Source organism: Haematobia irritans, chromosome 5, assembly GCF_050003625.1.
Source record: "Haematobia irritans isolate KBUSLIRL chromosome 5, ASM5000362v1, whole genome shotgun sequence".
NCBI classification, from domain to species: domain Eukaryota; kingdom Metazoa; phylum Arthropoda; class Insecta; order Diptera; family Muscidae; genus Haematobia; species Haematobia irritans.
The window spans coordinates 132,329,794-132,357,021 of record NC_134401.1 but is presented as its reverse complement, the minus strand read 5'-3'; the positions used below and the strand labels follow the sequence as shown (position 1 = coordinate 132,357,021).

The 27,228-nt window shown below is 28.2% G+C and overlaps 1 protein-coding gene across 3 annotated transcripts in view; it reads left to right on the top strand.

Annotated features, from left to right (window-relative positions):
• The window catches only part of Gdap2 (ganglioside induced differentiation associated protein 2), a 266,573-nt gene extending 254,356 nt beyond the window's left edge, over nt 1-12,217 (top strand). For all 3 annotated transcript variants that reach the window (XM_075312430.1, XM_075312431.1, XM_075312432.1), the window contains 4 exons: nt 1,259-1,412; nt 1,484-1,623; nt 6,355-6,409; nt 6,491-12,217. In XM_075312430.1, coding sequence (XP_075168545.1) covers nt 1,259-1,412; nt 1,484-1,623; nt 6,355-6,409; nt 6,491-6,685 — 544 coding nt within the window. In that variant the 3' untranslated portion in view covers nt 6,686-12,217. The remainder of the gene's footprint in view (nt 1-1,258; nt 1,413-1,483; nt 1,624-6,354; nt 6,410-6,490) is intronic.
• Nucleotides 12,218-27,228: the final 15,011 nt, after the last annotated feature.

The following is a 27,228-nucleotide window of genomic DNA, read 5'->3' as shown; positions in this document are numbered from 1 at the left end:
TATAGAAAATTTGTCAAAATTTTATTTCTATCGAAAATTTTGTCAAAATTTTATTTCTGTAGAAAATTTTGTCAACATTTTATTTCTATAGAAAATGTTGTTAAGATTTTATTTCTATAGAAAATTTTGACAAAATTTTATTTCTATACAAAGTTTTGTCAAAATTTTATATCTATAGCAAATTTTGTCAAAATTTTATTTCTTTTTTTATCTCATAATCTCTGGCTATAGGTCTATAAATTAAACTTGAAATTGTTGGTTTCTTGTTTTTTTTTATTTTCTGATATTTCGGTTGACTTCGTCAGAACCGTTTTCAAGGATTTTCTCCGCTGTCTCTGTTTTTTACTCAAAATATTGTCAATTTTTTTTTTTCTATAGAAAATTTTGTTAAGATTTTATTTCTCAATCGAAAAATCTACAATTTGTGGTAGAATTCTACCAACTTTGGCAACCCAATTTTACTACTTGAACATTTAAAAGTAAATTTTCGTTCCTAAACATGTATAGAACATTTTTCCAAAATTTTATTTCGATATAGAAAATTTTGTTTATGTCTATAGAAAATGAAGTACCTCTTTGCAAAATCTACCAAAACGTCAAAACTTCTACCAATCTACAAAACAGTAAAAAAATACAATTTCTGGTAGAATTATACCAACTTTGGGCACCCAATTTTACTACTTGAATATTTAAAATATATATATTTTTTTTTTCAAAAAAAAAAACTTGTATTGGGAATTTTTGTGAAGAATTTAGATTTAAATTGGGGATTTTTGGGAACGAAAACATCATAAATTGGGTACAAGAGCCAGAAAAATACTGGCAACACTGTTCTCGACTCTGGCTAGCCAAGAAATTTTTTACGAATGCAAAATAATTATTGCAATTATGAAAAATTTTGGTTTTTCCTGCAAATTAAAATCAATTCAAAATTAAAACCACAAAAGGAAATTCATAAAACATTTATTGATTATTTGTTTTTAAGTATTAATGGCACATGTTTACATTCAATTAACAGTGTCGTAAATTCGATTATTCATTCCAATAATAAATTTTAGCATTTAGTAAAAAAAAAAAATATAAAATATGTGTGAATCTTTTAGATCTTCAAAGACTTAGTAGGTGTTTATTTACTAATTGATATTTGTTATTGTAATTAACAACAATATGTTATATTTAAAACATTTGTTGACAAATATTGATTTATAAAGAATATTGTGACTAATATTGATATTTTATTTTTTGTTTTTCATTACAGATATGAACGTCTTTTACATCGTGCTCAAATTGAAGATTTAAGCGAAGTATCCGGTATCGGTTGTCTTTATCAGAGTGGCGTAGATCGTTTGGGTAGACCAGTGATAGTATTTTGTGGTAAATGGTTCCCTGCCCACAATATCGATTTGGAAAAGGTAAGTTTGTGGAGATTTGTTTTTCACAATTTTTTCTTATAATTTTATAAATTTTATATTTTTTCATCTAGGCCTTATTATATTTGATAAAACTCTTGGATCCCATCGTTAAAGGAGACTATGTTATTGCCTACTTCCACACTTTAACCAGCACCAATAATTATCCATCATTACATTGGTTGCGTGAAGTTTACAGTGTATTGCCTTACAAGTAAGTTCCTATGAAATGTATTCTTAATGAGAATAAAAAGAAAATGTGAAAATGTATTAAGTAGCTGTGATTGCTAGATAGGCTGAGGTGTGAGTTAGATATTTGGGAGACTTGAATCAAAAATAATTCACCTCCTCTAAACTCAAGAGAGCGAATGAAGGTTACCCAAACGAACGGAAATCATTCGCTCCCTTATGAGAGGATTTTCACGCTAAAACGCCGATATGAAGCTAAACTGTTGCGCTAAAATGGCTATTTTTACCGTTACTTTAATAATGATTCATTACATAAATTTTTTATTAACTTAATAATTGCCTTTAATAATAATAATTTTGTAATAAATGAAACACTAAAATTTTCCATGTCAAGAAATTGAGCTTAATTTTTTTAAACTATGAATATCGTTAATTAAATTGTAATCAACCAAAATTATTAAAAACTCTTTCTTAATATGTTGATGATTCCATTTTTTAATGAAATCAAAACTTTGTTTAATTAAATCAGTTTATATATATATATATATATATATATATATATATATATATATATATATATATATATATACAAATTCACCCGGTATTGTTAATGCGAAAATGGGCTTAACTTATATATATATTAACTTATATATATATATATATATATATATATATATATATATATATATATATATATATATATATATATATATATATATATATATATATATATATACATATATATATATATATATATATATATATATATATATATATATATATATATATATATATATATATATATATATATATATATATATATATATAAGTTAATATATATATAAGTTAAGCCCATTTTCGCATTAACAATACCGGGTGAATTTGTCTGCTAAAAATAATGGTCGATGTCGATTGAATTAATGGTCTAGAGAGGCGCTATGAATATGGGCCCCTTGTAAATTAGCCCCAAATCCTAAATGAAATTGGACCCCAAAAAAAATTTGAAGAAAATAAAATTTTGTTATAATTCCACTTCAAGTTACTAAAAAATTGCCAAAAAAAAGTTACTTTATTCGTATTTATTTTATTATATACTCAAAAAAAATATTTTTATTCAATCACGAAAATTATAGTATCAATCACAGTTTTAATTAGGGCATAAAAAAAATATTTGATAAAAACATTAATTGATTTGATTCGAATTTCAATTAATTTTTTAATTGACTCAATTGACAATTTAATCTTGATTGAAAAAATCAATTAATTTTGTAATTGTTGCAATCAAACTGGAAATTAATCAATCAGTTTTTTAATTGATTAATTTAATTATTTAATTTAACTTCGATCTAATTTCCAATTAACTTTTTGAATAAATCAATTAAAAATTAATTGAGTTTTGCAATCGACATCGATTACATTTTTTAATTAAATTGTTACTTGGAACAATTAATTGTTTAATAAAAACGACGAAAAGTTTCACTAACTTTGTTTTCTTAGTTTAATTAAAACAATGATTATATCAGTTAATTTTATAATTAAAGACATAACTATTTTCAAGCACTTAATTGTCTTTGTGTTTTTATTTTGATTAAAATATTGATTGTATCAATTAATCAATTAATTATACCCTTCACCACTACTGTGGTGCAAGGTATAATAAGTTTGTGCATTTGTATGTAACGCCAAGAAATAGTCGTCATAGACCCATCTTTTAGTATACCGATCGGCTTAGAATTAAATTCTGAGTCGATTTAGCGATGTCCGTCTGTTTGTTTGTCCGTCCGTCTGTCTGTCTGTATATGTAATTTTGTGCACAAAGTACAGCTCGCAATTTAAGTCCGATCGTCCTCAAATTTGGCATAGGGCCGTTTCTTGGGACAGAGACAATCGCTATTGGTTTTGGAAAAAATCGGTTCAGATTTAGATATAGCTGCCATATATATTTATCCCCGATTTGGTTATAGTTAGCGTGTTTATCAACCGATTTTCTTGAAATACCGTACATCCAAATATTTTATTAATCTTGAAAATCCTGCAAAATATCAGCCAAATCGGTTCAGATTTAGATATAGCTTCCATATATATAAGTCCAAATCGGGCGAAAGATATATATGTGAGCTATATCTAAAGGGTGATTCTTTTGAGGTTAGGATTTTCATGCATTAGTATTTGACAGATCACGTGGGATTTCAGACATGGTGTCAAAGAGAAAGATGCTCAGTATGCTTTGACATTTCATCATGAATAGACTTACTAACGAGCCACAACGTCGAATTTTCAGTGAATGGGCCCTAGAAAAGTTGGCAGAAAATCCGCTTTTTTATCGACAAATTTTGTTCAGCGATGAGGCTCATTTCTGGTTGAATGGCTACGTAAATAAGCAAAATTGCCGCATTTGGAGTGAAGAGCAACCAGAAGCCGTTCAAGAACTGCCCATGCATCCTGAAAAATGCACTGTTTGGTGTGGTTTGTACGCTGGTGGAATCATTGGACCGTATTTTTTCAAAGATGCTGTTGGACGCAACGTTACGGTGAATGGCGATCGCTATCGTTCGATGCTAACAAACTTTTTGTTGCCAAAAATGGAAGAACTGAACTTGGTTGACATGTGGTTTCAACAAGATGGCGCTACATGCCACACAGCTCGCGATTCTATGGCCATTTTGAGGGAAAACTTCGGAGAACAATTCATCTCAAGAAATGGACCGGTAATTTGGCCACCAAGATCATGCGATTTGACGCCTTTAGACTATTTTTTGTGGGGCTACGTCAAGTCTAAAGTCTACAGAAATAAGCCAGCAACTATTCCAGCTTTGGAAGACAACATTTCCGAAGAAATTCGGGCTATTCCGGCCGAAATGCTCGAAAAAGTTGCCCAAAATTGGACTTTCCGAATGGACCACCTAAGACGCAGCCGCGGTCAACATTTAAATGAAATTATCTTCAAAAAGTAAATGTCATGGACCAATCTAACGTTTCAAATAAAGAACCGATGAGAATTTGCAAATTTTACGCGTTTTTTTTTTAAAAAAAAGTTATCAAGCTCTTAACAAATCACCCTTTAAATCTCAACCGATTTTAACAAAATTTGACACACTTAACAATACTATTAAATGTACCCCTTGTGCAAAATTTGAAGCAAATCACGGCAAAACTCTGGCTTTTGTGGCCATATAAGTTCAAATCGGACGAAAGACATATATGGGAGCTATATCTAAATTTGAACCGATTTCAATCAAATTTATCAAGCATTGGTAGAATGTCAATTCTACCCTCTGTGCAAAATTTCACGAAGATCGGTAGTAAACTTTGGCTTCTGTGGTAATATGAGTCTAAATCGGACGAAAGATATATATGGGAGCTATATCTAAATCTGAACCGATTTGGCTGATATTTTGCAGGATTTTCAAGATTAATAAAATATTTGGATGTACGGTATTTCAAGAAAATCGGTTGATAAACACGCTAACTATGACCAAATCGGGGATAAATATATATGGCAGCTATATCTAAATCTGAACCGATTTTTTCCAAAACCAATAGCGATTGTTTCTGTCCCAAGAAACGGCCCTATGCCAAATTTGAGGACGATCGGACTTAAATTGCGAGCTGTACTTTGTGCACAAAATTACATATACAGACAGACGGACGGACAGACAGACAAACAGACGGACATCGCTAAATCGACTCAGAATTTAATTCTAAGCCGGTCGGTATACTAAAAGATGGGTCTATGACCACTATTTCTTGGGGTTACATACAAATGCACAAACTTATTATACCCTGTACCACAGTAGTGGTGAAGGGTATAAAAATTGTCTCCTTTATATAGCTTCCAGCAAATGTGAAGTAGTTGAGATGGTAACACAAATTTTGGCCTACATAGGGGTGAAGGATATAATATAGTGGGCCCCGCCCGACTTTAGACATTACTTACTTGTTTTTACTAACATTGTGTTTCATCCCAGGGCGTTAGCCGATTGAAATTTTAATTCTAGAGTTTTTGTAGAAGTACAAAAAACTGTTTCCATTAAAAGTATTTGTATCTGGAAATGCAAACTTTTATGTAGCTCCCAGCAAATTTTAAGTAGCTGAGATGGTAACACAAATGTTTGTCTACATAGTGGTGAAGGGTATAATATAATCGGATCCGCCCGACTTTAGACTTTACTTACTTGTTTTTTAATTGAAAAAGTTTCAACTTCAATTAACATTTTATTTGGAAATATTTCAGAAATAGTTTTTTTTTCTGCGTATATATATACTTGATTTTAAAGGCTACCCAATAAACACAAGCATTGGAAAAATGCTTATATTCAATACGCTTTCAAACATTTGTTCAAAGAATTAGCTTAGAATTCAATTAGAGAAATTGTTGAGAAAATCGCGTTCTCAACAAAAAACAGACATTACCCTCAACAGTAGAATTCAACACGTTAGCAACAATTTCTCAACATAGTAGCAACAACTTTTCAAACTAAATTTAATTTTAATGCTTCAAACCCATTGGAAAATTTGTTGAAGGCAAGCAATATGCAAGGCCATTTGAACTAATGTTGAAGATGAGATTCACTATCAAATTGATATGGCGTTACCTACGAAAAATGCTCATCCTTGTGTTTGTTGGGTAAATTCAAACTCAGCGCCCACCTTTAGGAATGGAAACAACTTTCGTCTTTTTCCATTTTCCTAGAATATAAATTTATAGAATATCCTTAAAAAACGTATTTTTAATTTTCTTATTTCCTATTTTCAGATACAAAAAGAACCTTAAAGCTTTCTACATTGTACATCCAACATTTTGGACAAAGGTAAGTTAAATAAAAAACATTTATATTTTATATCCAAAGATAAATGCTAATTAATAATTTTTCAATTTAATTTTCGAACAGATGATGACTTGGTGGTTTACCACATTCATGGCCCCAGCCATTAAAGCCAAAGTACACTCATTACCCGGTGTTGAACACCTATATTCAGCAATCACAAAGGATCAGTTAGAAATTCCCGCATATATCACAGAATACGATATGGCCACAAATGGCATACACTATTTCACACCACAAACACAGACGACCACGTCATAGACTACAATCATCAGACCAGAGGCTGTATAAATATAAAAAGAAAACACCTGAGAAAATATCCTCATCCTTCCACGAAGAATAACAAGAAGTAGCAGAAGAAGAAGAAGAAGAAGAAGAAGAAGAAGAAAATACAAAATAAACGAATTAAACAAAGCCTTTCCACCATCCTTGTGGTCTTTTGTGAAAAGTCCTCGTATATACCTTTTAGTAATCTCCTTTCTCCAAAACAAAAAAATTACCAACGCCACAACACAATCACTGAAACAAGTCCTCCTAGTTCTCGTGCCGCCGTCGTTGTCAATGACGCGCCAGTAAGGAACAGTCTCTGTCTATGGAATGTGTTATATAAAGCAAAATAAGAATAACTAACAGAAGAAGAAGAAGAAAAACAAAAACCAATTGCAAGAACAACAATAACTAATAAAAAATATTATCCTATAGAAATAGACAAGTTAATGATGAATGATTAATGAATGAGCGAATGAACGAAAGCAAGGCTCGTTTTCAGATAGCTAGTATGTTAACATGGAATGTTAATATAATGTTGGCCTGTATGTGTATACACAGAATAAAATATAGTCACGAAAATAATTATCAATGTTTTTACAACATTTATTGAAGTATTTAAATTAAGGAACCAATTATTTTTTAATCAAATAAAAAATAAATATAGAAATTAAATTGATTTAATTTTTACACAAACCCAAAATCAAGTAAAAAGTTAATTGTTGTTATTAAAGGAATCAAAATTTATAAGAAAAAGGAATAAAAAAAAATTTCTAATTATTTTGAAAATAATTTAGAAATAATTTAAAGCTTGTTATCATTTCTTCTAAAAAAATGAATATGTATTAATTACAAAACATAATAGAAATACTATTAATTATCTAAATAAAATTTATCAATTAAAAGTTAATTGAATCAAGCTTTATTTCCACCTTTATTATTTGATAATTTTATTAAGGCCAAATCAGAGGAATGGAATTTTTAAATTAATATACTTAAAAACAACTATTTTGAATGGGTTTCGGGTTTGAAAATATATTTTTTATACTTATATAAAAATATCAAAATCTAAATCTAATTTAACAATATTTTTTATTAATAAAATTTTATTGTTTGCCTAATATAAATTTATGAAATACATTTTTTATAAAATTAATAATTGTCTTTAATAATAATAATTTTGTAATAAATGAAACATTAAAATTATTGTAAGAATTTTACCATGTCAAGAACTTGATCTTAAAATTTTTAAATTATGAACATCGTTAATTAAATTGTAATCGATCAAAAATTTAAAAACAAAATTTTCCCACGAATGTTGATGATTTCATTGAAATCAAAACTTTAAGTAATTCAATCAGTTTTATCAATAAGTGAAGCCCATGTTCGCATAAATGATACCAGGTGAATTTGTCTGCTAATCTAGAGACGCGCTATGAATATGGCCCTCATGAAAATTAGCTCCAAACCCTTAATGAAATAGGACCCCAAAAAAATTATATGGAAAACAACAACGCATTTTTTTTTTGTTTTTGTTTTTTTTTATTTTTTTTTTTTCATTTATTTGATTTCATTTTTTGCTACCCATTTTCATTATAAATATAAATCCCAATATTTCAAATAAAAATTAACTCCAATTTCCTTTTTTGCTACCCATTTTCATTATAAATATAAATCCCAATATTTCAAATAAAAATTAACTCCAATTTCCTTTTTGGGATTGTACGTTGTGGTGTTTTCTTTTTTTTTCGTTTTGCACGTAAAATGAACTTTTTAGTTTCTATTCTAAAACAAACAGGCAAAAGTGCAAAAAGTCTTTGAATTCTGTTGTGCAAAATAGGGGCACGCATAGAGGCAAATTGCGGGCATTTTCAGCACTACCGACAAACGAGAGTGCTGCGATTGCCCTGTTTGCTTCTTGTAATTCTTTTTTGCCCGCTGAAATGATAACATGTTTTTAAGTTTCTGGCAATATTTTACAAATGCGCATTCTGTACAGACAAAATGAAGGCAAAGCACTTGTTTCAGAAAAGAAAACACCATAAAACTATCTTCTATGGACAGACTCCCAAGTGGGGTTAAATCTTCATATTTTTTTTTCCATCAGTTAGGATTCATTTCTTTCAAATGTGAAAAGTGAAAATGAGCCCCTCATATTCAAAACTACAAATGTGGCCCTGTTTCATTTTGGATTTTGGGGCTAATTTTTCTGGGGCCCATTTTCATTCCGCCGTCTACAGAATAACACGAACCATAAATAGCGTTTCGTAATTTCCAGAACTGTAATATTTCTAAAACCTCCTAAATGATGAGATCAGCAAACATTTTGTTTGGGAAATTTTTTTAATGTTCTGCTTTAATGCCAGCCCCTATATAACCTTTTTTAGCTTCGGTCGAATTAGAACATGTTTTAGTGTAATCGATTTTAAAACTTGGCAGACAATGTTTGCTTGTTCAGCAAAAATCGACTGCTTTTCATTTTTCAGCTGTTTTATCAAATTTTTCTGCTGTCTCTACTAACAAATTCTTCTTTTTCTCCATATTCACCGAAATTTTCGTGAAATTAATTCAAAAGTAATAGTGAAAATTGAATTATGTCCATGATGGATACATTTCAGGTTAAAAAAAATACGCAGTAATAAATTTTGATTTTATTTATAATATATGAAATTTATTAAAAAAAAAAAACAATATTCAATACTGTTGCCTTCACAGAAAAAAATTGCACGAACAATTTTCCAATTAAAATTTTAATTGAGTTTTAAAAAATATTCAATTAAAAATTTAATTGAATCAACAAATTTTTTAATTGAAACAAAAATCAATCACGAAAATTAATAGTATCAATTAATTTTTTAATTGGATCAATTAATTTTTTAATTGACCTTCAATTAATTTTTTAATTGATACTATCATTTCTGTGATTGAAGACATTTCAATTAAAAATTAATTGGATCAATTAATTTCGTGATTGAATCATAATTTTTTTTTTGTGTTTGTTAAAAAAAAATATAATTTAAAAAATCTTCTGATTCCCTTATTTGAAGTCCATTAATTAATTTTTGATGCAACCCAATCAAAAACTGTGAAATTTTCAATGAAAATGGAATTGTACACATAAAAAAAAAAATTCTGATTCAATCACGAAATTAATTGATCCAATTAATTTTGTAATTGAAATGTCTTCAATCACGAAAATGATAGTATCAATCACAGTTTTAATTGTGCATAGAAAAAATTCTTGATTAAAAAATTAATTGATTTCATTAGCAAACTTCAATTAATTTTTTACTCGATTCAATTAAAAATTTAATTGATGTTAATTGCAAAATTCAATTAATTTATTAATTTAAAAAGGTAACTATTTTCAATAACTTATGAATTGGCTTAAAATTTTAATTTGGTTTAACAATTGATTGTTTGAAAAACATTTTTAATTAAAAATTAAAAAAATGTTCATCACTTTTTTTTAAACTGGCTTAGTTTTCTGAATTTGATTAAAAAGTTAATTGTATCAATTAACGTTTTAATTAAAAATTTGAAAATTTGCAATCATTGAATTAATTAACTTAATGGTTCTATTTTGATTAAAAAGATAATTGTATCAATTAATTTATTAATTGAAAAAATTTTCAACATCAATTAACTTTTTATTGGAAATATTTTGGTGATATTTTTTTTGTCTGTGTAGGGAATATCCGAACATGGGTGTTAATTATTGAATAAACTAAAACAAAAAATTTAGAAAATTATAATAAGCACTTTATCAAAATGCAATCTGGCAACACCGAGTGCAACGATGTTCTCAATAGCTCATACAAATTAAAATAGGCCTATTATCACATGAAAAATAACCTCCGAAAATGTGGTCAAAATTTAGGCTATCTGAGAGGTTTCACTGTATTTATAATTATTTAATTATGTTATTAATTAAAAATGTATAAAATATATTTTATTTTCTCTATTTGACTACACACAAAAAAAATTTTTTTCTGATTCAATCACGAAATTAATTGATCCAATTAATTTTTAATTGAAATGTCTTCAATCACAGAAATGATAGTATGAATTAAAAAATTAATTGAAGGTCAATTAAAAAGTTAATTGATCCAATTAAAAAATTAATTGTTACTATTATTTTTGTGATTGATTTTTGTTTCAATTAAAAAATTTGTTGAATCAATTAAATTTTTAATTGAATATTTTTTAAAACTCAATTAAAATTTTAATTGGAAAAATTTTCGTGAAATTTTTTGTGTGTGTATAAACAGCTGATGCCAGGGTTACATTTTTCGAATTATTGTGGATTTTACTGCTGTTTTTTTTTTCTGCCATAATGGACCAATATGGCTATTCTAATTTTCACAATAGAAAATGTTTGCATTAAAAAATAATTGGTTCCATAATTTTTGTGATTAAAAAAAGGAAGAAAAAGGTTTTTGCAGTACTTACATTATATTCCATTTTCCATGTGGAACATCATACGTTTTTCCCTTAAGAATACCAACCAACAACATCTGGAGATAATGCATAAAGAATGTAAATAAATCAATTAAGAGTTAAATATCTAAATATCAAGTTAACTAAACAACAACCCAATGATATGATTAATATTTAAAAACCAATGAGGTCGTTGAAAGATTTAACCAAAGAAAATATTTTGCGTTAGTACTTAAGGACAAACAAAAACAAAAGCTTTTGGTAAATGCATTTTTTCTTAACGCCTTGTTAAAATCTCTCCAGTAACATAAACAAAATATTAATCATGCTACCTGTAAACGAAGCTGAGTTATATAAACACACACATATACATAGCAATATCTATACATATATATACATGCCAACTATATACATACAAACTAAAATCTACATAGAGAACAAATCCATAAACCTTAAACATACCTACCTACTATATACTATATCATATAATGATGATGATGATGATGATAAAGGAAGAAAATAAAATTTCAATAATCCCAACTACTAACAAAAAACAAACAAGCAAACAAAATTAGCATAACCCAAACTATAAATAAAAAAACTAAACAAAATTTGTAAGTAGAGTTTGGGCGGACGTTATTACAAATAAAAAAAATAGAAATTTAAAACAAATCAATCAACCAACCAACCAATATGGAATAGAAAAAAATAATTAACTAAAAATGATGTACCTTTATATGAAAGCATAAACAAACATAAAACTCCACATTATTATTATTATATTATAATTATTATTATTATTACATATTGTTATAAATCATTAAAACCAACCAACAAAACCATTTTGCAAAAATAAAATAAAAACAACAAAATCCAATAAAACGTAAACGCTAATATTTAATTTTAGAAAACAAAGCTAGTTATTAAATAATAATGAAGAAAAAGAATTATATATATACATAATAAAACAAAACGAAACTTAAAAAAACAAAAGCCGAAACAATTGTTGTAGCCCTTAATAAATAAAAGAAAAAATAAGAAAAACCAAATAACAAATTAAAAACCAATAAAGTATTGTTGACATTATTTTTGTTTTTGTAAAACGGAAAAAAACTAGAGAGAGAGAGTATGTATTAAATTAGTTCTTAGTAGAAATAGTCACTGCTGTGGAGTTCGATTTCATAATCAGCTTTTAATAATAATATAGGAAACAAATATGTATAAATGAAAATCATTTGAATTCTAATCACTTTCAAATTATATATATAAAATTTTCAAATGTATGTATTTATTTACTAAGAATTTCAATATGTAATTTGAAATATTCCCCCATATTCCGATATTCGGCAACGCAAATTGCAAGAATTTATTTTTCTTTTAACAACAAAATAGAGATACTATCGGACTCTAATACAATTTTAGTTTGAACTTCTAAGATGCAGGGTTAAGAAATTATGGCCAAATGAAAATTAAGAAATAATGGCCAAATGAAAGTTTTGCGATTCCGTATTTCGGAACATGGGGAATTAACTTTTTCAAACTCATAAAAGTAGGTTTTTATATGTGTGTGTTTTTTTCACAGTATTCACCTAAAATTCTGTTGAGATTAGGTTTTAATGAAAAACGGTATTTTTTATAAATTTGAATTATAGTAATTGAAAAGATGTATGAAATGTTCATATTTTTTTCTTTTTTAATGAAAAATGTTTTTGTTTTTTTTTTATAAATTTGAATTATCGTAATTGAAAAGATGTAGGAAATGTTCATATTTTTTTCGTGATAACAAAAACAATATTGCCATTTATAGAAATTTCACTTCTAATGAAACCTTTTCCAAATCAAGTAAAACGTTTTTCAAACCAAATGAAACGTTTTTCAAATCAAATGAAACTTTTTCCATTTAAAATGAAACTTTTTTCGAATCAAATGAATCTCTAAAACCAAAGGAATTCTTTTTAATGAATAAATTTATAATTAGACCTCAAAATTATTTTCAAAGGAATTGTTATATCGCTAAAAGCAAAAATACACTTTTTTCAAGAATTATTTCATTGAAAAATTATGTGTTTCCTTCATTTTTGTACACTCAACTTATGCTAAAATTATTGATTATCCAAGTCTTAATTTAGGATTGCGCGCCCTCTTAAATATAAGCTCGTTTTTAATTGAATATACACTCATAGAAAAAAGTCTGCTAAAAACAGCAGTCGATGTCTGCTGTTATATTTTTGTATTTCAGGGCCAAATGAACAACAATTTATAAAATTTTTAGGTTATAAATTTTACCCAAAGCATATTTAAGAACCAAAAGTAGTTTTTGGTATATTTTTGCACCGTAATATACTTACAAACTCCTAAATACGATCAGCAAACATTTTGTTTGCCATTATGCCTCAATTCGATAAATATTCAGATTTTTGGTCACATACTATAGATATTCATACACACAAAAAATTTTTTTTTTCTGATTCAATCACGAAATTAATTGATCCAATTAATTTTTTAATTGAAATGTCTTCAATCACAGAAATGATAGTATCAATTAAAAAATTAATTGAAGGTCAATTAAAAAATTAATTGATTCAATTAAAAAAGTAATTGATACTATTAATTTTTGTGATTAAGTTTTGTTTCAATTAAAAAATTTGTTGAATCAATTAAATTTTTAATTGAATATTTTTTAAAACTCAATTAAAATTTTAATTGGAGAATTTTTCGTGAAATTTTTTTCTGTGTAAAATATTGTTTTAATTATGTTAGGATAGCTCCTAAGTTGACATTTTTATTTGTTTTAGTCAAAATAAAACATGTTTTAGAGTAATCGAGCTTCAAAAATAGCAGAAAATGTTTGCTATTTCAGCAAACAGTGACTGCTGTCCTTTTTTCAGCAGACTTTCTGTTTTGTTTCAATTAAAAAATTTGTTGAATCAATTAAATTTTTAATTGAATATTTTTTAAAACTCAATTAAAATTTTAATTGGAGAATTTTTCGTGAAATTTTTTTCTGTGTAAAATATTGTTTTAATTATGTTAGGATAGCTCCTAAGTTGACATTTTTATTTGTTTTAGTCAAAATAAAACATGTTTTAGAGTAATCGAGCTTCAAAAATAGCAGAAAATGTTTGCTATTTCAGCAAACAGTGACTGCTGTCCTTTTTTCAGCAGACTTTCTGTTTTGTTTCAATTAAAAAATTTGTTGAATCAATTAAATTTTTAATTGAATATTTTTTAAAACTCAATTAAAATTTTAATTGGAGAATTTTTCGTGAAATTTTTTTCTGTGTAAAATATTGTTTTAATTATGTTAGGATAGCTCCTAAGTTGACATTTTTATTTGTTTTAGTCAAAATAAAACATGTTTTAGAGTAATCGAGCTTCAAAAATAGCAGAAAATGTTTGCTATTTCAGCAAACAGTGACTGCTGTCCTTTTTTCAGCAGACTTTCTGTTTTGTTTCAATTAAAAAATTTGTTGAATCAATTAAATTTTTAATTGAATATTTTTTAAAACTCAATTAAAATTTTAATTGGAGAATTTTTCGTGAAATTTTTTTCTGTGTAAAATATTGTTTTAATTATGTTAGGATAGCTCCTAAGTTGACATTTTTATTTGTTTCAGTCAAAATAAAACATGTTTTAGAGTAATCGAGCTTCAAAAATAGCAGGAAATGTTTGCTATTTCAGCAAACAGTGACTGCTGTCCCTTTTTCAGCAGACTTTCTGCTGTTTTAGCAGACTTTTCTGCTGTCCCTACTAACAAATTTCTTTGGGTGTAGGTATGGTAAATGTTATTCAAAAATTTATTAGGATTTTTAATTAAATTAAACTTACTATTACTAATCGATGTCTCATATTCTCATGGGAAATTTCATCCAATCCATAAGGAGTTATAGTAACTATTGTAATTTTTCATACGAAATTTAAAAATATTTTTTTTTGTATCGCAAGTTCCACGTCTGCCGAGAAATGGATTTGGATTTATTGCGAAAACATAGTAAAACAAAGAATTTTTTTGTATCGTAATGTAAAAATTAGCTCCATCTCTAGAAAAGCATTTTTGGATGCACATTACGGGTAATGACTTAGGAAGAACTTCCGACTTTTTTGCTGGGATATGAACATTTTCCAAAAAAAGTCCGAATTTGGACCGTACACAAAAAAAAATATTTTGACTTGTAATGTCTCCAAATCCTTAGCATACAACTGACTTCAAATAATTTTTTTTTTTAGTTTTTAAATTTCGTATTTTTTTGTCAGTGTTATCTAAAGCTCCTTTACGTAAATATACAATTAGAATGCGTTAATATTTGTTTATGATTTTCCTTATTTGTCATTTTAAATGAAATCTAAAATACTGAAATATCAAAGAACATTATCATTGCGTTTTTTACTACGTTTTTTTTCCGGTCTTCTTTTTTCAGTATAAATTGTTTAGCCATGTCATTTGTTTCCTTCATGTATACATTACTTATACCCCAACCATCAATGATCTATATATGAATTCGAAAGAAAATCTGGATCATTAAAAATTCAAAAGATTCATTTGATTTCAAAAAAGTTTCATTTGAAATGAAAAAGGTTTCATTTGATTTGTAAAATGTTTCATTTGATTTGAAAAAGGTTTTATTTGATTTGAAAAAGGATTCATTTGGTTTGAAAAAGGTTTCATTTGAAATGAAAATGCTATATATTGATAAATTAGAAAATAACAAAGGTAGTGGTATTTCTACAAAAACAAAGTATTTGTTTCTATGGCAACTCTAATAGAAGTGTGTTTGACAATTAGATGTTAGTTTTGTAATAGTGACAACAGTACCCCTTGTAGTTGTAAGGAAATTTTTGATTCATGAAATACTTTCACCCTTATTCCTGACAACGCCTTCGCCGTCGCTTTTCGTCTGTCGCCACTAATTGGTATTCCGTTCGTAGATATATGCTGCTATCGACGAAAATCGGTATTCCTGGTGTCGCTTTCTGTCGCCAATATCGTCGTTTTTTGTCGCCTTCAAATTTACCAGCGACGACTTTAGTGTTTAATATTTGAAGAAGTTTTTTAGAGTTTATTAATCGAACAATTGAAAAACAAATTTAAAAATGAAAATTGGTAAGATGTAAAGTGACTAATCTTCAAAAATTACAAAAAATGAAAAAAACGAACTAGAAATCAGCCATTAGCTGGTGTCGCTTTCTGTCGCCAATATCGTCGTTTTTTGTCGCCTTCAAATTTACCAGCGACGACTTTAGTGTTTAATATTTGAAGAAGTTTTTTAGAGTTTATTAATCGAACAATTGAAAAACAAATTTAAAAATGAAAATTGGTAAGATGTAAAGTGACTAATCTTCAAAAATTACAAAAAATGAAAAAAACGAACTAGAAATCAGCCATTAGATGAGCTAGACTGACTTAAACGATTTATAACTGGTTGGCACAAATGGTTTGTAGTTCAATGCCTTTGGCGTTTAGCGACAAATTGTAACAAATGGTAAAAAAGCTGTAACTATTATTAAAAAAATCTATATTGTTCAACTATTTATTCCAGCTTCCACTCTTTGAGGAACTCATGTTCTATATCAAGGAGTCCTGAGCTGACCACGATCACAAATCTATTGATATGCGCTATTCACATCATAGAAAAAAAACTGCACAATTAAAGTAAACGTGTTGCTTTTCAGTTCCATTTATTTTTAATAGAAACTCTTCAAGGCCAATGTATTTTATTTAGCAGCAAACTTAGATAATGTAAATCATTTCCCGAGCCAAATTTATCATTTTTTTTTTGATTTTCCAAGTGAAAATTGGATTACAAACAAACAGTATTTTAAACGCAAATAATTAAAATTCAATTTTGTACATCAGCTGATTGTTTTCTTTCATAATGATCCTTGTGCCATTAATCGTCGCCATTTTTATAGTTTTGGCTTTTACTGCCATATCCACATTTTTCTCGTGTCAAATGAAATATTTTTTCTTGATTTGCAGACATAGAACTGCGTCAGAAATAAAAATATTTTAAACCGAAAAAAATAAAAATTCATTTTTTGCACATCAGCTGATTGTTTTCTAGTGATATCGGCCTTTTATTACTGTGTATTTTTATTGGTATAAAAAGTAATCGTCGCCGTCGCCAATCTGCAGGAATACCAAATGAATGACGAGACTACTTAAAAGCGACAGACGACAAAAAGCGACGGCGAGAGTAAGGGCGACTTCTGGAATAAGGGTGTTTTTTTATAAATTTGATAGATGAATTGTAAAAATTTATCATAAGTATACCATGATAACAAAAGAAAAATATTGTCATATTGCCCATTAAAGGGTCAGTATAATTCCCGATTGCTACGGAAATATTGACAGTTTTGTATATTTCAGTTCAAAATAATCATATTGAACTATTGCTATTATAGATAGCAAATAAAATCATCTTTGTCGTATAACAAAACCTCAAGATGATGTTTCCGAGATTGTAGATTAAAAACTTTATTTGCATTTTCGTCTGCGGCAGTTTGACGGCAAAGTAGATATAAAATTGTCTATTCGACAATTTTATTTTTTTTTTGCCAAAATTTTGAACTTTCCACCCACAATGGATCAGTATCAAATTCCTATAATAATTTTGCAAAAATTTAGCTCCGAAAATTTGAATGAAATGTAAATTTAATTGTAAGATTGGTTGTACAATTAATCTCATTACCATTTAGATGGCATCAAATTGATTTTATAATGGATAATTGTGCTCCGCCGAATAGACAAATTTATATCAGCCGCCGCCGGAGTCAAAAATTTCCGACAAAAATTGGTCGTCTTCATTCATATTCAGTCCATTGTGATACCACATTGGTGAACTTCTCTCTTATCACTGAGTGCTGCCCGATTCCATGTTAAGCTTAATGACAAGGGACCTCCTTTTTATAGCCGAGTCCGAATTGTTACTTCATATTGAATGATTGTGGATGGAAAGTTCAAAATTTTAACATAAAATGCCACAATTATTAATTAGCGGATAAATTTGAGAAGATAAGCATTGACATATTCGGCAATGGCGTCGATTGGCAAAAAATGTTCGGTAGCGGTTAAAATCGACGGTGCGACTCGACGGCTGTGGCTTCTCTGCCACAGTTATACTAGAATCTTATGCGCTTTGCAGACAATCAGTTATTCCGGACGGAATGTCGGTGTTTGTAAAGAATCTTACAGTGTGTCGAATCGATACGACTTGTCGGCGATGACTAAGTAATCGGTAAATGTGTTATCGACCCTATAAACATGCAGCAGCATCGATTATGCCTTCGGACTTAACTTATAATGTGCACAATATATGGGATATGTTCGACACGAGCACTGTCGTCCAGAATAACTGATAGTCTGTAAAGCGCATTACAGTTTGACAAATCATGTCAGTCAATGAGGCCTATCGAAAATCGTATAAATGACACTACCTGTCTAAATTTATCATGTGTAATGGATAACCGTCCACTGAAAATCCCTTATAAATTATTTCGAAATGAGTTGTGCAACCAAATGTTCACTTTTTCTTATTTTAATCAGATAATTAATGTATCAAATAGCATAGCTATTATTTTTGATCCCACCGACTAATTTTTGCTAGTTGAAATGACCGCCTCAAATGGAGTAAAATACACCCGTCGATTTCTAGAAATTTATTTTCAGACCATAAAACGAATTGTCCACCCAAAATATATTATTGATATTAGGTGATTGTCCATTTTATCCACAGATATTTGAAAGCAATTAAGACTGTACGATTAGTTGCACAACTAATTTCCCTTATTTATACGGAATTCCTTTACAAAGAATGAAGCCGAATTATTTTCACGGTGATAACTTTTTCGAAGACCCAACACGACGGCTCATTTTCTGGACCTATAATGAAAGAAGAGTTTTCTTTTCGGAGGAAAACAAAATTTTTTGGAGAAATGAAGTTTTCTTTTGACTTTAAAAATATTTTTCTTAAAAAACAAATACAAAAGTTTAGAGATAATCGTTGCATAAATTCGGCATTATTTGCATTTAAAGAAAGTACTTTATAAGAAAAGCGAAATATTTTTGTTTGTTGTATATATTTCGAATTTCAATGGATAAATTGACAGCAGCAGATGCCAAAAATTGTACCGATTAAGCGACAATAAATAGTCAAGAATAATTCCCCGTGTAAAAATTGGGGAATCTAATCAGATATGATTAGATCTCAAAATTGGCCCCTCTAGATATCCGCAGATATACCCACATTTACAGAGATAGAATTAGATATAAATGTATCTAATTCTATATATGACCAGATCTAACATCAGATCCAATTATATATAGGGATAGATATAATTATATCTTAGACATTAAATCTAGGCCAAATATTGATATATAATCAAATCTATTTCCATTTACCATTTTTCGGATCTACTCATATCGAATTGTATCAAATTAGATCTCTCAATTTTTACTCAGGTCTACTAGATTCTTACACTTATTCTCTTTACGCAGAAAAATATGAACAATTTTTTTTTTTCAATCTTTCAACTTAATTCTCAATAAATTGGAAGAATTAAAATTTTAAGATAATTAACATTTTCTACACATGTTCAAAATTTTCACTTAAAAGCTGATTGTATTGTACTCCCACATATTAATTTGTTTGATAATAATATTAAAAAAAACATAGAAACTATGGAAATGAGAAAACCAATTCCCCACTTTAAATTCTTATGATATAAAAAAAAAATTAAAGAAAACAAAATCTAAACTATGTTTATATTAGTTTTAAAATAAAATTAAATTTAAAAACATCTCCCACTATGAAAATAAAATGAAATTTTGACAAAAAAAGAACACATTTACCGTATAAATTAAATTTGTTTTAGTACCAGTTTAGTAAACGTTATAAATCTAAGAAACAAAAAATCCGACAAAAAAATAATATAAAAAAAATTGTTGTTATTAATTATAAAACAAAAGAGATATAATTAAATTATAAGAAACCCCAAAAAAGAAAATCCCAAAATTGTTAAAACAAAGTATTTCAATCCAAATTTCTAAAAACCCAAACGAATATTTCCTCCATTAAAACACAACCAAAACAAAAACTATACCTTAAAAATCTAAAAACTACAAAAAAAAAACAAATCTCTCTTATTGTAAATTTCCTATATTTATTCATTATTTACAATCATTTCCAAAAAGCTAACTCCTTTATACTCCATGAAAACCAAAATAAACAAAAAAATTTTTGAAAAAATTTATTATTTTTTTGAAAGAAATAACATTGAACCTAGCGAAACTATATCCTAAATTAAATACCTACTTTTGTTATAAATCTGCCTGAAATTGGTAAATAAATAAAATGCTGAAAATTTATAAAAAAAAAAACATTAAAGTGTTATGGTATCATTAAAAACTCGAGGTAATGTGCTTGTAGGAGGTAAGTGATACGAAGTGTTACCTAGTTCACGCTGGTATATCAGTCAAACTAGAAATGTCACCTTAATGATATATGTTTTATTGATAGATAGTTCCTTCTACCGTTTACAAGCCAACAAAAGAATTTTGGTTCGACTTTATTTCAAAAGAAACTTATTCGTGAGGAGGTTTAAGGGCTGAGTTTCTTCCAAAAATATATTTTTCTTTGCAGGCATAAACTATAAAATAAACCTATTTTACCGGTAAAATTACAGTAGACTAAAAGTATCAGGAGAACAGAAAATACAATAGGCAAAAAATGCATTCATAGACTTTATTAAAAATGTCTGAATTTATGGACTTTCTATAAAGCGTCTATATATCAACAAGTATCAGGAGAACAGAAAATACAATAGGCATAAACAGATTTCATAGACTTCATTAAAAATATCTAAGAATTTAAGGATCTTCTATAAAGCGTATGTTTATTAACAAGTATCAGGAGAACAGAAAATACAATAAGCATAAACAGCTTTCATAGACTTTATTAAAAATGTCTATGAATTTAAGGATTTCCTATAAAGCGTATGTATATTAGCAAGTATCAGGAGAACAGAAAATACAATAGGCATAAAAAGCTTTCATAACATTAATTAAAAATGTCTATGAATTTAAGGATTTTCTATAAAGCGTATGTATATTAACAAGTATCAGGAGAACAGAAAATACAATAGGCATAAAAAGCTTTCATAGACTTCATTAAAAATGTCTAAGAATTTAAGGATTTTCTATAAAGCGAGTGTATATTAACAAGTATCAGGAGAACAGAAAATACAATAGGCATAAAAAGCATTCATAGACTTTATTAAAAATATCTAAGAATTTAAGGATTTTCTATAAAGCGAGTGTATATTAACAAGTATCAGGAGAACAGAAAATACAATAGGCATAGAAAGCATTCATAGACTTTATTAAAAATGTCTATGAATTTAAGGATTTTCTATAAAGCGAATGTATATTAAGAAGTATCAGGAGAACAGAAAATACAATAGGCATAAAAAGCATTCATAGACTTCATTAAAAATATCTAAGAATTTATAAATTTTCTATAAAGCGTATGTATATCAGCACGTATCAGGAGAACAGAAAATACAATAGGCATAAACAGCTTTCACAGTAACAGTAAGTGTTCTACCTATAATAACAACAACTCACATAATACTTAACAAAAGAGAAGTCTCACTACGCTAACAGTGATGCCAATACAATTTCAAGAAAAATCGTCACTTAAACAAAATATATCTCTCCATTCATTTTATTTTATTTCATTCATTTTGTTTAATTTCATTTCATTTTAAAATAAACATATTTTTCTTGGTCAAAAGAATAGTATTTCTTTTATAAAATAAAAAAAAAAACAGAAAATTAATATGCTGAGCTATGCATTTCATTACAAAAAAAGGAATACGAAATTCAGTTTAATATAAAAATAACATTAAAATAAAAAACATGCTTTGGTTTAAAACAAAAACGTTTCATATATAAACAGAAAATAAATAAACATAGCTGTGCATTTCAATAAATTACATAAAAATTAATTTTTCCATATAGTTATCAATTCAGTAATTTTTTTATTAAAAAAATAAAAATTCTATCTATCTTTAGTGAGATCTTTAAGATTTACGTATAACACTGCAGAAAACGATCCGTGTTTTCCAAAACGCCTGTCTTTTTGATGGTTTATAAGGAAATTATGCCTCTATGTGTTTTTTTCTGTACTATACTATAATTCTATTTTAATTAATATATGTTGGTATTATACATTCTCAGTAAGTCATTGTCAATTTTGGTATTAAAACAACTCGATTTATTTAAATTTACGTAATTTTTGGAATAAAATATTTCTCGCAATGTACCATTCTCAAGCTTCTAAAATTAGTTTTGATTATCTGACTAAAAATTGGTTCCAAATTTACTGCGATTAAAATTTTGACAAAACTGGGAAAGCCAAAGTGGAGTCCTTACGACTTATTTCCGAAATTCAATTAAAACAATTTAAATTTATTTCAATATTTTAAATTTTTTGTCCAAAAAGTAACAAGTTTGTATTATCTTCCATTTTTTCTTAAATATAAGTGGAGCTAATATCATAATTTTCAAAGAAAAAATCGTAAAATCGGCATTTTCTATTTTTTGAGACAAAACGTCAAAATGCCGATAAATCGGCAAAATTGGCAGTCCTGTCTGCTACTGATATTCTACTGAGTTTTCTTTCTTTCTCTCTCTCTCTTATTCTCTGTGATGTTGGATGCTTGTATATTTACTTGCCTTATTTATGATGTGTCTTTATATGTTACCAATGTTATCAATATCTGATTTGTAGTTGATTCTCTTCTCTGCTCTCTCCCAAAATTGTCTCACATCGTCAAATTTCGGGTGTTGTTGTTTTTCCGCTTAAATTTTAGTTATATGTAAATGTTCTCGAAAAGTTTTCTTTTTAAGCCTATTGTATTTTCTGTTCTCCTGGGACATGTTGATATTCATACATTCGATAGAAAATTTTATAATAAACTCCAGTTTTTCAATATAAAACTGCCATAATGGGGGAAATTGATAGAAATATGTGATAAACAATTAATATGTCATAATTATATCAATACCAACGGTGATGCGTCAATCCCTCTGTAACACGTCTAACTATACCATCACCATTGGTGTTGGTATAATTATAACATATACATGATTTATCACATATATTCTTTTAATTTCCCCTATTATGGTAGTTTATATTGAAAAACTGGATTTTATTTTAAAATTTTCTATCGAATGTATTAATATCAGCAAGTACCAGGCGAACAGGATATACAATAGGCATAAAAAAAACTTTCGAGAACATTTACATGTAACTAAAATTTAAGCGTAATAACAACAACAACAACAACACTCGAAATTTGACGATGTGAGAAAATTTTCGGAGAGAGAGAGCAGAGAAGAGAATCACCTACAAATCAGATACTGATAACATTGCTAACATATACAGACACATCATAAATAAGACAAGTATATATACAAGCATCCAACATCACAGACAAAAAGAGAGAGAGAGAGAGAAAGAAAGAAAACTCAGTAGAATATCAGTAGCAGACAGGGCTGTCAATTTTGCCGATTTATCGGCATTTTGACGTTTTTTACTCGAAAAATAGAAAATGCCGATTTTACGATTTTTGCTTTGAAAATTATGATATTAGCTTCACTTATATTTAAGAAAAAAAAAATGGAAGTTAATATTTTGATCCAGAGTTTAGGGACTTAAACTTGTTACTTTTTGAAAAAAGTTGAAGATATTGAAATAAATTTAAATTGTTTTAATTTAATTTCGGAAATAAGTCGTAAGGACTCGATTTTAGCTTTTCCAGTTTTGTCAAAATTTTAATCACAGTAAATTTGGAGACAATTTTTAGTCAGGTAATCAAAACTAATTTTAGAAGCTCACTTGAGAATGGTACATTGCGAGAACTATTTTATTAAAAAAATTACGTAAATTTAAATAAATCGAGTTGTTTTAATAACAAAATTGGTAATGACTTACTGAGAATGTATAATACAAACATGTATTAATTAAAATAGAATTATATTACAGTACAAAAAACACATAGAGGCATAATTTCCTTATAAACCATCAAAAAGACACGCGTTTTGGAAAACGAGGATCGTTTACTGCAGTGTTATACGTAAATCCTAAAGATCTCACTAAAGATAGAATTTTTATTTTTTAATAAAAAATTACTGAATTAATAACTATATAGAAAAATTAATTATATGTAATTTATTGAAATGCATAGCTATGTTTATTTATTTTCTGTTTATATATGAAACATTTTTGTTTTAAACCAAAACATGTTTTTTATTTTAATGTTATTTTTATATTAAACTGAATTTGGTATTCTTTTTATTGTAATGAAATGCATAGTTCTGCATATTAATTTTCTGTTTTTTTTTTTTTATTTTATAAAAGAAATACTATTCTTTTGCTTTTGACCAAGAAAAATATGTTTATTTTAAAATTAAATTAAATTAAACAAAATGAATAAATGAATGAAATGATATATTTTTTTAAGTGACGATTTTTTTCTTGAAATTGTATTGGTATCACTGGTAGCGTAGTGATACTTCTCTTTTGTTAAGTATTATGTGAGTTGTTGTTATTATAGGTAAGTGTTCTATGAAAGCTGTTTATGCTTATTGTATTTTCTGTTCTCCTGATACGTGCTGATATACATACGCTTTATAAAAAATTCTTAAATTCTTAGATATTTTTAATAAAGTCTATGAAAGTCAATGCCTATTGTATTTTCTGTTCTCCTGATACTTGTTAATAAACATTCGCTTTATAGGAAATCCTAAAATTCTTAGATATTTTTAATGAAGTCTATGAATGCTTTTTATGTCTATTGTATTTTCTGTTCTCCTGATACTTGCTAATATACATACGCTTTATAGGAAATCCTTAAATTCTTAGATATTTTTAATGAAGTCTATGAATGCTTATTATGCCTATTGTATTTTCTGTTCTCCTGATACTTGTTAATTAACATTCGCTTTATAGGAAATCCTAAAATTCTTAGATATTTTTAATGAAGTCTGTGAATGCTTTTTATGCTTATTGTATTTTCTGTTCTCCTGATACTTGTTGATATATAGACGCTTTATAAAAAATCCTTAAATTCTTAGATATTTTTAATAAAGTCTATGAAAGTCAATGCCTATTGTATTTTCTGTTCTCCTGATACTTGTTAATATACATACGCTTTACAGAAAGTCCATAAATTCATAGAAATTTTTAGTAAAGTCTATGAATGCTTTTTATGCTTATTGTATTTGCTGTTCTCCTGATACTTGTTAATAAACATACGCTTTATAGAAAATCCTTAAATTCGTAGATTTTTTTAATAAAGTCTATGAAAGCCTATGATATAGCCCTTATATAAAACGACCCCACGATTTGGATTCTTTGGCGTCTAGAAGCCTAGTTTATATCCGATTTGCCTGAACTTTAAGACCACAAATAGGTGTATCGAATATGGTGTGTATCGGTCCATGTTAAGGTATAGCCCCCATATAGACCGATTACCGATTTGAGTTCTTGGACTTCTAGAAACCCTAGTTTTTATCCAATTTGCCTTAAATATATGATGTATATCGGACCATGTTTGGACAAAGTCCACCGACCGAACCCCGATTTTGCTTCCTGGGATTCTAAAAACTGTAGTTTATATCCTATTTGACTGAGATTAAAAATTTAGAGGTATATTAAGAGCACACATAAGTGTGGCAAATATCGTGTGTATCGGTTCATGTTTAGGTATAGGCCCCCCGATTTGGATTCTTTAACTGCTAGAAACCGTAGTTTGTATCCGATTTACATGAAATTTTAGAAGTGTTTAAATAGATGTGCCGAATATGATGTATATGTGTCCATCTTTAGGTATAGCCCCCATATAGACTGACCCCCGATTTGGGATGTTGAGCTTCTAGAAACCGTAGTTAATATCCGATTTGCCTGTAATTGAAGATTAGAAGTATTTTAAGACACAAATAGATGTGCCGAATAAGGTGCGTATCGGTACAAGTTTAGGTATAGCCCCCCTATAGACCGATTCCCGACTTGATATCTTGGGCTTCTAGAGACCCTAGAGTTTATCCCATTTGCCTCAAATTGGAAACCTAGAGGTATTTTTGGACTACAAATATGTGTGTCGAATATGGTGTGTATCGGTCCCAATATGATGTATATCGGATCATGTTTAGGAAAAGCCCCCATTTAGACCGACCCTAGTTTTGACTTCCTGGGCTTCTAGAAACCGTAGTTAATATCCGATTTGCCTGAGATTGAAAATTTAGATGTAATTTAAGACCACAAATAGGTGTGCTGAATATGATGTATATCGGACCATGTTTAGGTATAGCCCCCATTTAGACCGACCCTAGATTTGGCTTCCTGGCATTCTAGAAACCGTAGTTAATATCCGATTTGCCTGAGATTGAAAATTTAGATGTAATTTAAGACCACAAATAGGCGTGCTGAATATGATGTATATCGGACCATGTTTAGGTATAGCCCCCATATAGACCGATTTCCAGATTTGACTTCTTGGCCTTCTAGAAACCGTAGTTTTAATCCGATTTACCTGAAATTGAAAATTTTGAAGAGCTTTAGGACGATTAATAGGTGTTCCGAATATGATTAATTCGGACCATGTTTATGTATAGCCCCCATTTAGACCGATCTCCCGTTTTGACTTCTCGGGCATCTAGACATCCCAAATTTTCTCCAATGTGCCTCAAAATTAAAATCTAGAGATAGTTTAGGTTCACAAAGATCTATGTTAAATATCGGTCTATATGGGGGCTACACCAAAACATGGATCCATACGCATCATATTCTGCACATCTATTTCTAGATAAAATACATATAGACTTCCAATTTCAAGCAAATCGAATAAAAATTGCACGGTCTCAATGTTCAAGACCCCAAATCAGGTTATCGATTTATATGAAAACATGGACAAGTGACAATTAGATAATTGAACCGCGTGTATCTCTGCTCGATAGCTACCATCAACTGCCGCAAATTTCTCAATGAGATGGCTGAGAAGTTGAATACTCACCGGAAACAACTTCATTTGTAGC